Source organism: Cydia fagiglandana, chromosome 1 (assembly GCF_963556715.1).
Source record: "Cydia fagiglandana chromosome 1, ilCydFagi1.1, whole genome shotgun sequence".
Lineage (NCBI taxonomy): Eukaryota > Metazoa > Arthropoda > Insecta > Lepidoptera > Tortricidae > Cydia > Cydia fagiglandana.
Genome location: NC_085932.1, coordinates 22,924,309 through 22,940,370, shown reverse-complemented (window position 1 = coordinate 22,940,370; position 16,062 = coordinate 22,924,309). Strand labels below are relative to the sequence as shown.

At 38.1% G+C, this 16,062-nt stretch overlaps 1 protein-coding gene and 1 long non-coding RNA gene across 2 annotated transcripts in view; both read right to left on the bottom strand.

The window, feature by feature from the left end:
* Positions 1 to 15,265, bottom strand: part of LOC134667803 (uncharacterized) — a 433,239-nt gene extending 417,974 nt beyond the window's left edge. Inside the window, exon 1 of the long non-coding RNA XR_010098692.1 lies at positions 15,116 to 15,265. This is a non-coding gene — a long non-coding RNA (uncharacterized LOC134667803). The remainder of the gene's footprint in view (positions 1 to 15,115) is intronic.
* LOC134666533 (uncharacterized) lies at positions 4,883 to 6,184 on the bottom strand. The gene is made up of 2 exons (XM_063523727.1): positions 5,426 to 6,184; positions 4,883 to 4,997 (listed from the first exon to the last, which is right to left on the bottom strand). Coding segments are annotated over exons 1-2 (681 nt in total). The 5' UTR covers positions 6,105 to 6,184; the 3' UTR covers positions 4,883 to 4,995.
* Positions 15,266 to 16,062: the final 797 nt, after the last annotated feature.

The window sequence follows — 16,062 nt, the reverse complement described above, 5'->3', positions numbered from 1 at the left end:
TACTGTACCTATCGTGTTAATGACCCAAAAGGAGCCCAAGATAAAGATTTATAAAGGAAATATGACAACTAGGATAAATGAGTACCTAGAGTGCTAATCCGTTATTGATATTAGAGAAAAATAGAAGCTTTCCGGGTAAGTAGGTAAAAACGCGACCTAATTATTAACAAAATAGTGGCGTTGTAGCGTTATCAAAATAAAATGTAATCTTGTAGTTTGTCTTCTCTTTCGGTCATACTTTTTGAAAACTAAAGATCTTTGGCAGAATCCGCTTTAAGGCCTCATCTATCATTCAAGCCCACATATGTATACCTAATTGCGTGTGAATTATTTATTTTTAGATTTAGTTTCGCATTATATTTCGGCATTCATTCGAAGGATTAAAGTGATTGACCCGTTCCGGCAGTAATCTAAACTCGTATGCAATTTTTCGCAAGTTCTAAAAAGTCCTTTATTTACAATATAGATCTCAATATTCTACACCTCTATGGATTCCTGAAAAAAATATATATACGACATTTAACGTATTTGACATGTACATTTTTTCGTACTATTTTCGTACATCGGCATAATAATACCGCGTGGTATTTATAATCGAAAATATTGTTTATTATTTAAATTACATTTACTGTCCCGGTCGATATGAGTCTAGTTAAACTAACCGTGAATCTGGTTGAAATGATTTGTTGTGATCTTTTCAAGGCGGTTGACGCGGCAGATTACGACATATTCCTGCCAAACTACTCCGCTGTGCCAATTTGAGCACAGCTTCCTCATTAACATTCTGCAAGGCCAATCGTAAATCGTGGTAGAGGATGGGTGTCAAGTCAGGTCAGACCTGTTGGCTACACCCGTGGGTGTCGCCCAGGGCTTGTCAGTATCTACCACATTTCTGTTTCGACCATCCAATTGCAGCCACTGCTGTTGCTACCTATTTTAATGTACCCGGGTGATGTTGCAAGTATTATATCAGCACCGCAGTGAACCGCAGATGTCTCAGTGTTTTAAGCGGCATTTGACTTGTCCAAAGCGGATTTCTGCATTTTTAAGTTGGACGTCGGACACAGAGGCTACTGAAGGTGAAAGGAAGTAGTAGGTGGAGTTAACCTCATTATTTAGACTTTATTATAGGATATAATATAGTTAACATTGGGATTGGGGTTTCATCAACAACTCGAGCATTACTTATTGTAAAACACGACCCAACTGTTGTGACGCAAATGAATCAAGGTCCAGTTCTGATGATGGATTCCATGAGGGAACTCCTCAGATCTTAAAAACTATAGAAATATTAGATACAAGGTTTTAAGGACGATTTCATGTTTTGTAATTTGCCTATTCCTGTAAGTCTTTGGGTGTAAGATCCTGTTTATAGTAACATTTCCGCCAAGGACCAGTTTGGATGATGGTTTCCACAAGGAATCGAAAGGATTCCTAAAATCTTATAGGTTACATATAAGTAGTAACTATTTTTTTCTCATTAAAAAGGTAACATTTGATGAAGTGGGACAGCTGATGTAGATCAAAATTGAACTCTTCTTCTTATTCCTCGCATTATACCGGCATTTTGTCTCGGCTCATGGGAGCCTGGGGTCCGCTTGACAACTAAACCTAAGAATTGACGTAGGCAGGTGCTAGTTTTTACAAAAGCGACTACCATCTGAACTTCCAACCCAGAGGGGAAACTAGGCCTTATGGGATTAGTCCGGTTTCCTCACGATGTTTTCCTTCACCGTAAAGCAACTGGTAAATATCAAATGATATTTCGTACGAAAGTTCCGAAAAACTCATTGGTACCAGCCGGGGTTTGAGCCCACGACCTCCGGATTGAAAGTCGCACGCTCTTACCGCTAGGCCACCAGCGCTTCCAAAATAGAACTCTTCAATCACATTAATTTCATGTTTGAATATATGTCTTTTCCTGTAAGTCTTTAGCAAGTAAGATAGTTTTATAGTAACATTTGCGCCAAGGACCATTTCTGATGATGGATTCCACAAGGAATCGAGAGGAATCCTCAAATCTATTCCAGTAACTATTTAGCAAATAAGAGGATTTATAGTAACATTGGCGCCTATTTGTTAATTTAAAGGTTAGTAAATTATAAGACCACATTATTGGTAGCCATCTTTTATTAAACAAGTTCCAAATCCAAATTCGACCATAAACTAAAACCATAGACTATTACCATAACGTAACATTCCTCTCCTTCACAGAATTATAACTCAAAGAGTAAAGTATATAGGTATTATAACTACAACTATAACTAAGATTCAATTAGTCTCGACGGAGCCTTGACTATTCGTCCAGACCTCGTCTTATACAAGTCAAGATTTGGTTCCGGAGTATCATTGATTCCAGTAGAGCTTTGACTCGCTTCACTTGTATCAATGAGCTCCTGATCATCAGTTTCTTCTGCTTCATAAAAGGATTCACAGTCGCTATCATTACTATCATAGTTTATAACATAAGAGTTAGGATTAACAGACTCATTTTCAGTACAATTAGTTGACTCATATTCATTTATATTACACAAATGTTGTCTGTTTCTCCTATATTGGCGACCTTGTTCATCCTTTACAATATAAGAACGAGGGAAGTCAGCCTTCTTTACAACACTTCCTTTTTGCCAGCGATCATCTGACATCTTTTTCTTAAACATGATACCCTGACCTATCTCTAATTCTCTTAGAGACCTAGCAGTTTTATTGTAGTGGTTTTCAACCTTATGTTGCAACTCTTTATCTAAGAAATAATTTCTAGTATATATTTTAGGCTTTAAATAATTTGCAGACACAGGACAACGGTCATTAAGGTTCCGATTGAACAAAAGATTAGCTGGAGAAGGGCTATTTTCCTTCGGACTATTTCTGAAATTTAATAACGCAATATAAGGATCTGTGTTATCCTCTTTACATTTTTTTAGTATAGATTTGACAATTTTGACCGAAGATTCCGCTAAACCGTTCGACTTTGGGTAGTCAGGAGACGAAGTAATATGCTTAAAACCATATGCATCCGCAAATTCTTTAAACTCTTTACAAGAATACTGTGGACCATTGTCACTTACAATCTCTAAAGGACAACCATGTCTAGCTATCATAGACTTAATATGATTGATGATAGTCCTTGAAGACAAGTCATTTAATCGAGCAACTTCAAAAAATTTACTGTAATAATCTACAACAACCAGATAGTATTGTTTATTAAATTCAAAAAGATCAGTGCCTAACTTTAGCCATGGTAGTCTAGGTATGTCATGAAATTGAATTGGTTCTTTAGTATTATTTTTCCTAAATAAGGCACATGTTTGACAGTTGTTGCAGAGTTCTTTAATTTGACTTGTCAATCCAGGCCAAAATAGAACGTTTTTAGCTCTCCGAAGACATGTATTTAATCCTAAGTGACCTTCATGAATAATTTCTAGCATCATTTTTTGTAATGCTACTGGAATCACAATAAGATTATTTCTTAAAATTATCTGGTCGACTAGGGACAACTCATTGCGAAAATTCCAGAAAGGTTTTACTAATTCATTTAGGTTATTCTTAGAATTTGGCCAACCATTATGTATATAGTCTTTTAAACAGGACAATGTGGCATCCTCGTTCGTTTTCATGGCAATAAGTTGTCGCTTGTCACTTGAAATAGGCAACGAATCTATCATGACCTCAACATGACAAACAATTTCTTTGTTGAATTCTTCATCAAATTCCTTCGTTTCATCATTCTTGTCAACTAGGAAAGAGCGACTGAGAAAATCTGATATATACATTTGTTTTCCAGGTACATACTTAACAGTAATGTCATACCCTTGTATTTTAAGCATCATTCTTTGTAGTCTTGCAGGTACTAAAGACAGGGGTTTTTTAAATAAAATTTCTAATGCCGAATGATCGGTTTCAACTAGGGTATGTTTTCCTAAAATATACTTATGGAATTTGATGCATCCAAATACAATAGCAAACATCTCGCGTTCAACCTGGGCATAACCTTTCTGACATTCAGTTAGTGCCTTAGAAGCGTATGCAATAGGCTGTCTGTCTTGTAAAAGACAAGCGCCTACTCCTTCCGAGCTGCAATCTACCGAAACGACAACATCTTTATTACTGTCAAATAATTTAAGCGTGGGAGCGTTTGTTAATGCCTCCTTAAGTTTATTAAAAGCATTTTCATGAGAAGGAAGCCATTTAAATAATATGTCTTTTTTAAGAAGCTCGCGCAACGGGCTTGTAATAGTCGAGTAATTGTTGATAAATTTTGACAAGTAATTTGTCATTCCTAAAAATCGTTCAAGTTCTTTCTTATCATGAATGCATTTTAATTCGGAAATGGCCATTACTTTAATTGGATCAGGTTTAACCCCTTGGTCACTTACAATCATGCCAAGAAATGAAATTTCTCTACACAGAACTTGGGACTTCTCCCTATTGAATTTGACATTACATTCTTGAGCTCTTTTCAATACATTTAGTAACACTTTATTATGTTCTTCCACCGTGCTGGCATAAATTATTAAATCATCGACATAAAATTGTACATTATCAATATCACTAAAAGTCTCTTCCATGCGTTCCTGAAACGCTTCTGTTGACACAGAAAGTCCAAATGGCAATCGTTTATAGGAGTAGTTACCAAATGGAGTAGAAAATGTGCATAACTTTGAACTTTCTGAGTCAAGTTGTACTGTCCAAAACCCACTGCTACAGTCAAATTTAGAAAAATACTTAGAGCCTGATAACTTATCTAGTATGTCATCAACCGTTGGCAATTGCTTGTGTTTTCTGATAATGAATTTATTTAAATACCGAGGGTCAATACATACGCGTATTTTATTGTTCTTCTTTTTTGTTACAACAGATGAGTTGACCCACTCCATCGGATCCTCATTTTTGGTGATTATTTGCTGTCTCACCATATTGTCCAACTCGTCCTTAAGGCTCTGTCTTAGTGCTATAGGGACCCGACGAGGTGGATCGGCTCTGGGAATTGCATTTTCCTGTAAAACAATTTTATAGGGTTTTTTAAAACAGCCTATACCATTGAACAAATTAGTATACTCTGACATGATTCTATTTGTGTCAGTGTTATTCGAGACATTTATAGTATGAACCATGTTTCTAGTGACTAATTTAAGTTTCATGCAAGATCTTAAGCCTAAAATTGTCATACAATCTGTGCTCACAATAACAAAATCAATGTTATCACACTTTCCATTCTTGAGATAAGATTTAATGGTGCACACACCTTTGACAGGTATGCACTTATCATGAAGTGTCACTAATTTAATGCGCTTAGTAACTATAAATCTCTCATCAAGGTTCAGCGACTTATAAGTAGCTAAGGACATGCAGTTTACCTGCGCACCAGTGTCTAGTTTGACGTTTATAGACTTATTATTTATAATCATAGTCTCAATCCACTCACATTCGCATTCACACTCACTGTTGATACAGCCAACGAAGAAGGACTCCTCGCTGTCGTCTTCAACCTGCTTCTCTGTTATGGCTGCAACCTGTTTGTTTCTGCAAACCTTCGCAAAATGATTAGGAATACCACACTTCTGGCACTTGCAACCTATAGCTGGGCATTGATGCGTGCGATCCCAGTTATTGCCGCAGCGATAGCATTTTCTTGTCTTGACGCTTCTTGTTTTTGAAGTATTGACATTGTTGACGTTATGTACTGGCGCAGTGCTGACGTTGAGCACGGAGGTGGCAGCTATCTCATTCGTTAGTTCCGTAACTTGCTTTTGAGACAATTCCGCAGCTCTGCACATGGTGATGGTCTTCTGCAGCGTCAGATCCTCCGTGCGCAGAAGCCTCTCCTTCATAGCGGTATTAGCTAGACCTATAACGATAACGTCTCTCACGAGTTCCTCTCTCTTGTCACTGAAGTTGCATGTCATACTTCTGTTCTGAAGGTCAGTAAGGAAATCGTCGAAGGACTCTGTAGCTCCTTGTGCCCTTGTAAAAAATTTGTGGCGTTGCATCGTGATGTTAACTTTAGGAATGAAATATGCATTAAATTTCTTTAGGACTTCTTCAAAGGTTTGCTTTGGCTCCAAATTAAACGAATTGTATATTTCTACACCCTTGTCACCCATGTTATGGAGCAGCAGAGCTGTTTTACGGTCATCGGAAACAGCTTCAAGGTCCTCGGCAAGAAGAAATATTTTAAATTTTTGGACCCACAGTTTCCAATTCTCTTCCATAGAATCCGTGAATTCTAATGGTCGTATGTATGAGTAAGCATGTCCCTGCTTGTGTTGTGGACATTGTGATGCCGGCGAATTTGCCGCATTTGGTGAAATTTTACTTGACTCACCCATTTTTGTATTTCACACTTATTATTTTATACTTCTGACACCATATTTGTTAATTTAAAGGTTAGTAAATTATAAGACCACATTATTGGTAGCCATCTTTTATTAAACAAGTTCCAAATCCAAATTCGACCATAAACTAAAACCATAGACTATTACCATAACGTAACAGGACCATTTCTGATGATGGATTCCACAAGGAATCGAGAGGAATCCTCAAGTCTATTCCAGTAACTATTTAGCAAATAAGAGGATTTATGGTATTATTGGCGCCTAGGACCATTTCTGATGATGGATTCCACAAGGAATCGAGAGGACCCCTCAAATCTATTTCTGTAAGTCTTTAGAAAGTAAGATGTTTATAGTAACATTTGCACCTAGGACCATTTCTGATGATGATGGATTCCACAAGGAATCGAGAGGACCCCTCAAATCTACTTCTGTAAGTCTTTAGAAGGATGTTTATAGTAATATTTGCGCCAAGGACTATTTCTGATGATGGATTCCACAAGGAATCGAGAGGACTCTACAAATCTTCTAGGTTACATATAAGTAGTTACTTTTGGATTTTCTTTAACACCTCAAGCATTTGTATCTACAAAAGTAACATTTGATTTAGTGAGACAGCTGATGTTAGATCAAAATAGAATTCTTTAGTGACATGAATTTCACGTTTGACGATATGTCTTTGCCTATAAGTCTTTAGCAAGTAAGATATTTATAGTAACATTTGTGTCAAGGACCACTTCTGATGATGGATTCCACAAGTAATCGAGAGGATCCCTCAAATCTATTCCTGTAACTATTTAGCAAATAAGAGGGTTTATAGTAACATTGGCGCCTAGGACCATTTCTGATGATGGATTCCACAAGGAATCGAGAGGACCCCTCAAATCTATTCCTGTAACCATTTAGCAAATAAGAGGATTTATAGTAACATTGGCGCCTAGGACCATTTCTGATGATGGATTCCACAAGGAATCGAGAGGAATCCTCAAATCTATTCCAGTAACTATTTAGCAAATAAGAGGATTTATGGTAACATTGGCGCCTAGGACCATTTCTGATGATGGATTCCACAAGGAATCGAGAGGACCCCTCAAATCTATTTCTGTAAGTCTTTAGAAAGTAAGATGTTTATAGTAACATTTGCACCTAGGACCATTTCTGATGATGATGGATTCCACAAGGAATCGAGAGGACCCCTCAAATCTACTTCTGTAAGTCTTTAGAAAGATGTTTATAGTAACATTTGCGCCAAGGACTATTTCTGATGATGGATTCCACAAGGAATCGAGAGGACTCTACAAATCTTCTAGGTTACATATAAGTAGTTACTTTTGGATTTTCTTTAACACCTCAAGCATTTGTATCTACAAAAGTAACATTTGATTTAGTGAGACAGCTGATGTTAGATCAAAATAGAATTCTTTAGTGACATGAATTTCACGTTTGACGATATGTCTTTGCCTATAAGTCTTTAGCAAGTAAGATATTTATAGTAACATTTGTGTCTAGGACCACTTCTGATGATGGATTCCACAAGTAATCGAGAGGACCCCTCAAATCTATTCCTGTAACTATTTAGCAAATAAGAGGGTTTATAGTAACATTGGCACCTAGGACCATTTCTGATGATGGATTCCACAAGGAATCGAGAGGACCCCTCAAATCTATTTCTGTAAGTGTTTAGAAAGTAAGATGTTTATAGTAACATTTGCACCTAGGACCATTTCTGATGATGATGGATTCCACAAGGAATCGAGAGGACTCCACAAATCTTCTAGGTTACATATAAGTAGTTACTTTTGGATTTTGTTTAACACCTCAAGCATTTTTTATCTAGACAAGTAACATTTGACGAAGTGGGACAGCTGATGTTGATCAAAATGGTTCTGGTGATGGATTCCATAACCCATTACGAACTGTTTATATGAATATTTTTGTCAAGGACGAGTTCTGATGAGCGGGTCAGGTCATTATTGCACCTTTTGAATTAATCTAACGTTACCAAACTCGAAAAGTCAGATCACAAATGACTCTGCGTAATATAATATATCATTCAAACAGGAAGAGTACTCTGATGATGAGATGTCTTCTCAGTAACAATTTGGCTATTTTTGGCATTTTAAGGTTATAAATTGTATGGAGAAGACTGTATGCAGTGTAAACTATAACCGTACTCTTCGTTTTTTGAAAATACTGTAGTGTCAATTTTGGTAGAACAACCATTCACTATGTGTCTCTTTTTCATGCGATGAAATCCTTTTCCGCCCGGAATGGCAACGAGGTCTATCCAATCTACAACCAAGAGTAAATACTAAGCAAGAACGCAAGTTGTAAGTAGTAGGTATCCCTTTATAGTAAAAGGACGGCGTTGTGAAGATATATTTTTTTACCGAATTCTAAGGAGGTTATAAATTCGACCGGTTCGTTATATGTTACCTAATCTCAACTGAGGGAACTCCTCGAATCGTATAGGCATACACCGCATACATGTATCGACTTTATTCACTGTTATCAAAAAACCAAGCATTTCCATTCAAATAAATGCCATTTGATTAAGTGGTACTTACGATCAGGACTAAAGTAGAACTGTTCATATTTCACGTTTGGTGATTTATCTTCTTCAATAAGTTTGCTAAGCAAGCACCTAAGGTTTTTAGGAACGTTTGTGTCAATGTTCAGCTTAGATGAGGGATTCCATGATTAATAACCAGCTCACCACCACATCCCACCCAACGAACGTAGTTGTGGGTTCAAATACTAGCCAATACAGGATTTTTTCCACTTTTAATTTATTTTTAAGTTTATAGCATCGTTCGCAGGCGTTATGCTTGATATAAAATTAAAATGAAGGAATTCTCCAAATCTTGATCAATCGTACCTACCCGAAGGGCAAAACAGTTTAGTGACGTCACTGTTTGGCCAGACAGGAACGAGTCTTGCAAATTGCTACGATAAGAAATACCTTGTGCTAAAGTCACTTAGTAACTGGTTAGGTACATAGTAAAAAAATGCCTATAGGTACTTACTTACCCCATTGGAGACAAATGCTACCTAACTACCCTACTACCCTACATGACATATTTAATAAAAAATGGTAAAATAAATCAATTAATCTTAAAAAAGAGACCAACTTCTAACATGTCAGGAAACAAGATATAAATTGTTAATTATAATTTCAGAGACTATACGTACGACACTTACACACAAGGATTCATCGAAACAAGAAAAATTAAGCATATTTCAAGAAAAAAGCAAATGTTGAGTTGGTTAGATGTGTAAGCTTGAAAAATAAATCACAATGTGCATAGAATACAGAACCAATGGTTCGAACATTAAAACTATTAGGTATATACGTAATAGGTAGGTCGTACTACTTGTACCTAGTAATATAATATTGTTTCAATTATATTTCATTGATATGCATAGGTATTAGGTACATATCCTAGGTAAGTACAGTCAAGTGTAAAGATATGGGTGCACAAATCATCTCCAAAATATGTCTCATAGCTGTTTTTAGCTGTTGTTATTTTTTAATAAGTTGACTACACCCATATTTTTACAGTTGATTGTACATTTTATTCATAGGTTCTGTATTCTTAATGTACCTACTATCAATTGTTTTCGTGTAATTATTGTATTAAATGTATAACTGTCAACAATATTTATCTACTGATACTTTGATACTTTTCTGTGATAGTAATCACAGAAAAAGATTTTAGTCCTCCTACGGCAGGACTTGGATTAATAGTATTTAGTTATTTACTTATATGGACAAAGCGCGGATGCGCACGCTAGGGGTTGCCATTTTGTAGGAAAAATCAATCTCATACTATTTTTTGTTAAACCGCTCACCCGTTCCGTGCAACCGCACCAGTAAATTACTGTCAATAAGCGAAGGCCCTTACGCTTTGTACAGTCATCTACAATAGTATGTTACTCTTCGAGGGCCGGAAAAATATGTGACACGCTCTTATGGCTCGACAAATAAAATCGTGTCAGATATTTTTTCGGCCTTCGTTGTGTTAAGCAGACCACCGACGAGCCTTCCAAATGGATGCCGTTACAATGGATTCATCCAAATGGACGGCATCCTAATATAAAACATTGTACGTTTTTGACATTCACGGACCGATTTTGGATTGCAGCCACGCTATTTGGACTTTTGGAAGGCTCGTCAGTGGCCACCTTAACATATTATTGCAAGTACCTAACCTAACTAAAGTCTAACCGTCTGAGCGGATCCTCACGCTGCTTTGGTGTGCGAGTGAGACAGTCAGGCCAATGTGAACGTGCACCTGGCATTATACCGATAGTATAATAATATTGGAATCATATCAGTTGTGCGGACAAGTCCGATCGAAATGGACTCGTGAATTACAGCTAACTGTTATGATTCCAATATTGTTCTAATGTCGGTTTGACGTCAGGTCCACGTTCAAATTGGCCTAGTGCTAAGCCAGCGATAACCTGGGGACAATGGTCCCAGCAGGACACCTACTGTCGCCAGCGACGTCGGGTGAAATGCAGCGACGTTGCCGGACTTAACTCGACATTTGTCGGTCGACATTATATGCACGCGCAATGTCGCCAGACATTTCGAACGAAGTCCGGCAATTGCGGCACTTCACCCAACGTATGGCGAAACTTGTTGTAGGACAATTGTCCCTAGTCTATCCGTGGCTTTATGCACGTATACAGCGATATCCCTCGCTCGCACACCAGACCGGCGTATGGTGTAAGTTCCCGATTCTCTGGATTCCTGTTTCGCCGGATTTACTTAAGGACGTCACAATCCGAGTACATATATGAGAATCCGACGAAAAAAGAATCTGGCGAATCGGGAACTAACCGCATGTGGGGCATATACGGAATGTAATGGCTGCTCTACACGATGGGCCAACGCCGGCCACTCCAAGGGACGCATTTATGCGTTAGAGAGTGATATTGCTATCTCATTCTACCGCATGGCGGCGTCCCTTGGAGTGGCCGGCGCTGGCCCATCGTGTAGGAGCCATAAAGCATTTATTCATTCATTAGGTGCTATTAGAGCGTCCGCTAGCGTGCGCGGGTGCATGGAGCAGGTGAAATCTTATTTAAAATCCACCGCACGCGCCCGCCTGACGCGTCAGGGAGGACGGTCACACCTACTATACATTTTTCATTTAACCCGCTCGCCCGCTCCGTGCACACGCGCAACGTTGCGGACGCCTGAATAAGTGAATATACGATTCCCACCGACAGTAGTGGTCGGGTCGCAGCGGAGCGCATTTTCAATGTGCCTATACATTACGTATGGCAGTCGCGATGGAGTTCGTCCGGAGGTGTTCGCATCCGCGAAGATCCGACCGTCTTACGGCCGTTTAAATGTGTGCGAAAGGAATCGTACTTAATGCGTGTCATGGTCCTTAGTTGAAGCAACTTAGCTTTAATGAATATTAATATAAAGGAAAATATATATTTATTATGTGTATCAAATTGTAGACTAGTTTAAAAATATCTAGGTATATCTAATATCATTGTATCATCATTGTATTTCTGGAGCATACTCCCTGGCAGAATAAACATTACATATAAAGTCTGTGCGGAAAGATAAGAGTCGGTTTTTAGAGTCGGACCAAGAAAAGTCTGCAGCGGATTTGATAGCCCACACAGTGTAAGTGGTATTTATATGTCATCACTCATAATTTCATTGAAGTTTGATGTTTAAAATAATGTCGTTATATGACGACCGGTCTGGCCTTGTGGGTAGGGTTTGCACGTCGGATCCGAAATGTATGGGAAGATCCGCGGATCCGGATCCAGATCCGAATAATTTCATACATTTCGGTTCCGGATTGCAAACCCTACTTGTGGGTAGTGACCCTGCCTATGAAGCCGATGGTCCCGGGTTCGAATCCTGGTAAGGGCATTTATGTACAGATATTTGTTCCTGAGTCATGGTTGTTTCCTATGTAAATATTTAAGTATTTATATATTATATATATATCGTTGTCCGAGTACCCACAACACAAGGCTTCTTGAGCTTACCGTGGGGCTTAGTCAATTTGTGTAAAAAAATGTCCTATAATATTTATTTATTATTTATTTAAAATAACATATGTGCACTGCGTGGGCTCTCAAATCCGCTGCAGACTTTTCTTGGTCTAACTCTAATTACTCAGAGTAGTTTCTTGTCTGTGAAAACTTGTCAAAAAACAGTTTTTGGCACAATATGTGTACGTTGCTCTATGGTTTACCTACAATAGGCGCTAGTACTGCACTCTGGCGGCAGAACATTGCATCAGTAATACCCCCTATTGTCAGCGAGAATTCAGAAAATTGATCCTGATACGAGCATGACTGAAAGATTTTTTCGGTCGATGTCAAACAAGTGTACGGCCCGCCTGATGGTAAGTAGTCCCCTTGCATATGGACGCCTGCAACTCCAGAGGTGTTATATGAGCGATGCCGACCCTTTGAAAAACTTGTAGGTACCCTTCATTTTTGAAGAACTCCATACTGTATAGACCCTTGAGAAAAATCGACAGGGAGCCTCATCCGCGCACCGGAGGAAATTCCTTTCCATTCCTTAATCGCACCGTGCGCGACCTTAGCACAGACTACTGTAATCTACTGTGGTTGCGTAGTACCAACTAGTATCCAGACACAAATAGACAGAGATAAGCTATGCTATTTCTTTCGGTACATGTGTGTGTAATAATAAACTCCTTAGAACGTAGTAGTTACATATCCTCTTTGCTTGGAACTACTAATATCTGTGACCAAAGACATTTCAGTTCCTTGACAGATTTGACGTGCGGTATACGATCGTTGCGCTGCTGCAATATATTACGCAAAAATCACCATACTACGTGCAGTCGGTCTCGTCATTAATTTTACTATTGAAATTGACAATTACACCGACGTGTCGGAGCAGTAGTGCAGCTGCGGTCGGAAGTGCGTTAAAATCACCATATTACGTGCAGTCGGTCTCGTCATTAATTTTACTATTGAAATTGACAATTACACCGAAGTGTCGGAGCAGTAGTGCAGCTGCGGTCGGAAGTGCGTTAAAATCACCATATTACGTGCAGTCGGTATCGTCATTCATTTTAGTGTGGAAATTGACAATAACACCGATGCATTCGGGCCGCTGCAGTAGTATCGGAGCAGTAGTGCAGCTTCGGTTGAAAATGGAATGTTTGAATGCGACGGATTTTATGGACTTAGGACGGCACCCACTCGGACGCCCTTAGCGAGCGTTTCGCAAATGATCCGAGATTTGCGCACTAGCCATTCCCAAATCTTAATGTACTTACTTATTCATACTTATTCCCGATGCTTGCTTTATGTTGAATTGTTGACTCGTCCTGCTAATATTTATAGAAAATGTATGTCGTGAAATATTTCTTAGTTTGCGTGAAATAAATATAATATACTTAAAGTTTTGAAAGGTTTTATTTAATAATGTATAATTATATATATATATATATACACCTACTTATATTATTCATGTCATACAGCTACCATTTTATCGTGCTTTTTAAGGCAAACGAAAGAAACGCACCTTCGACTTGCGACGCAAACTCATAGCGCCGATACAGACGGACTGCAAGTACTAACGTTGCAATTGGCGTGCAGTTCCTATACAAGTTACAGTCGAGTTGCAGTCCGTCTGTACCGGCTCGAATGTTTCACTACTTATACTTTCTTGCAGAGAGATAAATCAAGTGGACGCTACATGAGATTGACGCCAATTTTTTTCCTGATCATCTGGCCTGGACTGACTAGGTTCTATAGAACACTTAGCCTGACCGCCAGGGTTATATCCCCACCGCAAACTTCGAAACTTATGTCTCGTTTATCTTGCTTTATTACTGGAATATGTAAGAACAACAAAATGAGACAAATATATATATGAAACTTACGATGTTCATGGTGACCTCTCGTTTTATTGTCAACATTCAGGTGACAAACAAACAAACAAACTTGTGATGTCGTGAATTCTTAGTTCTCAGTGATATTTTAGAGCGTTTAAATGCGACTATGTGGACCCAGCATTTGCCGCTTATTTGGTTCTTCTATTGCACGCAAGATGTCAGTACTAGAGAGGATTTGAAAATACATACTTAAGTTGTTTAGTGCGACTTGATTATATACGAAAATATAAGAATTATACCAGTAATAATTTACGAAATCCAATAACTTTATATTACAGGCATGCAAAGTGATGTAAATAGTTAGAAAACGAAGCCTAGATGAGTGACATTTTTTAGTTCCAACTTACGCCGCAGTGCATGATCGAAATAATTAATAGTATATTCCCTGGATACTTTCGGCCTATGGTGTCATATAAGAAATTAATGCTAAAGTTAACACCTTCCAAATAATATATGTCTCATTTATGTATAACAATTGTAAAAATGCCTATTCTTCTACAAAAGCTCCATCTAGTGTCAGGTAGAACAATGAAAGCGGCATTTACCACAATGAATTAATTAATAAACTAGTTATATCTCAGCCCCTGCAAGCATTTAAGTGTACGTCTACTTTTCTAAAAATACCTTATAAAAATGGCTTTTAATTGTTATATATGGCTTGTGTATACAAGCAAGCTTAAGTGTTTAATTACAGTTTTTTTAATTCAAGCATAACTTTTATCAATTAATTCCAGCCCTTTACGTACTTAAACGTAGGTATTGGTACACTGAAGTGTACCATTTCTCATGGTCTTTCGTATAAAACACCTAACAACTAGCTACATAACAAGTATACTCTAAAAAAACAGTTTATATGCGTCACACTTTTTTTTAAATAGCTCAGTCCCTGCACGTTATCCAAAGTTGGTGTCATACAACAAATTAATGCTACGTGTAAGCCCTTTCAAACGAGGTATGTCTCAATAGTATACATCCATGGGACAAATTGCCCATTCTCCTTTGTTCTAATTTAAATTAAATTGGGTAAACGTGTAGTTGAGGGCATTATATTTTAGTCATTAAATTTTGAGCAGGCTCGAACAAGAGGTTATTGAGCTAGAAGAGCTTAAAATGCTAAAAAGCCATTTGTGAGGGGTCTAGCTATTCTGGTCGCTTTTATTCAAAGAAAGTATCATACTTTCTTACCATAATGGTCGAGTTAGGTATCAAATGAAAGTGCTCGGTTTGTTACACATTTATAATATTGTCTTTTTAATTTTAGGTTTTTTTCAAAAATGATGACTATTTTGGAATTCAAGATGGCGGCCATGCACTATGTCATAAAAGTCGTCATGGATGTCGTTTTATAGGCTTTAGGGGGCGCAGATTTCGAAAATGATGACCATTTTGGAATCCAACATGGCGGCCATGCACTTTGTCATAAAAATCGTCATGGATGTCGTTTTTTAGGTTTTGGGGGGCGCAGATTTCGAAAATGATGACCATTTTGGATTCCAAAATGGCGGCCATGCACTATGTCATAAAAGTCGTCATGGATGTCGTTTTATAGGTTTTAGGGGGCGCAGATTTCGAAAATGATGACCATTTTGGAAACCAACATGGCGGCCATGCACTATGTCATAAAAGTCGTCATGGCTGTCGTTTTATAGGTTTTGGGGGGCGCAGATTTCGAAAATGATGCCCATTTTGGAATCCAACATGGCGGTCATGCACTTTGTCATAAAAGTCGTCATGGATGTCGTTTTATAGGTTTTAGGGGGCGCAGATTTTGAAAATGATGACCATTTTGGAATCCAACATGGCGGCCATGC

Excerpts from the sequence above, each read along its gene's own strand:
- LOC134666533 (XM_063523727.1), bottom strand. The coding sequence starts at position 6,104 with ATGGGTGACAAGGGTGTAGAAATATACAATTCGTTTAATTTGGAGCCA.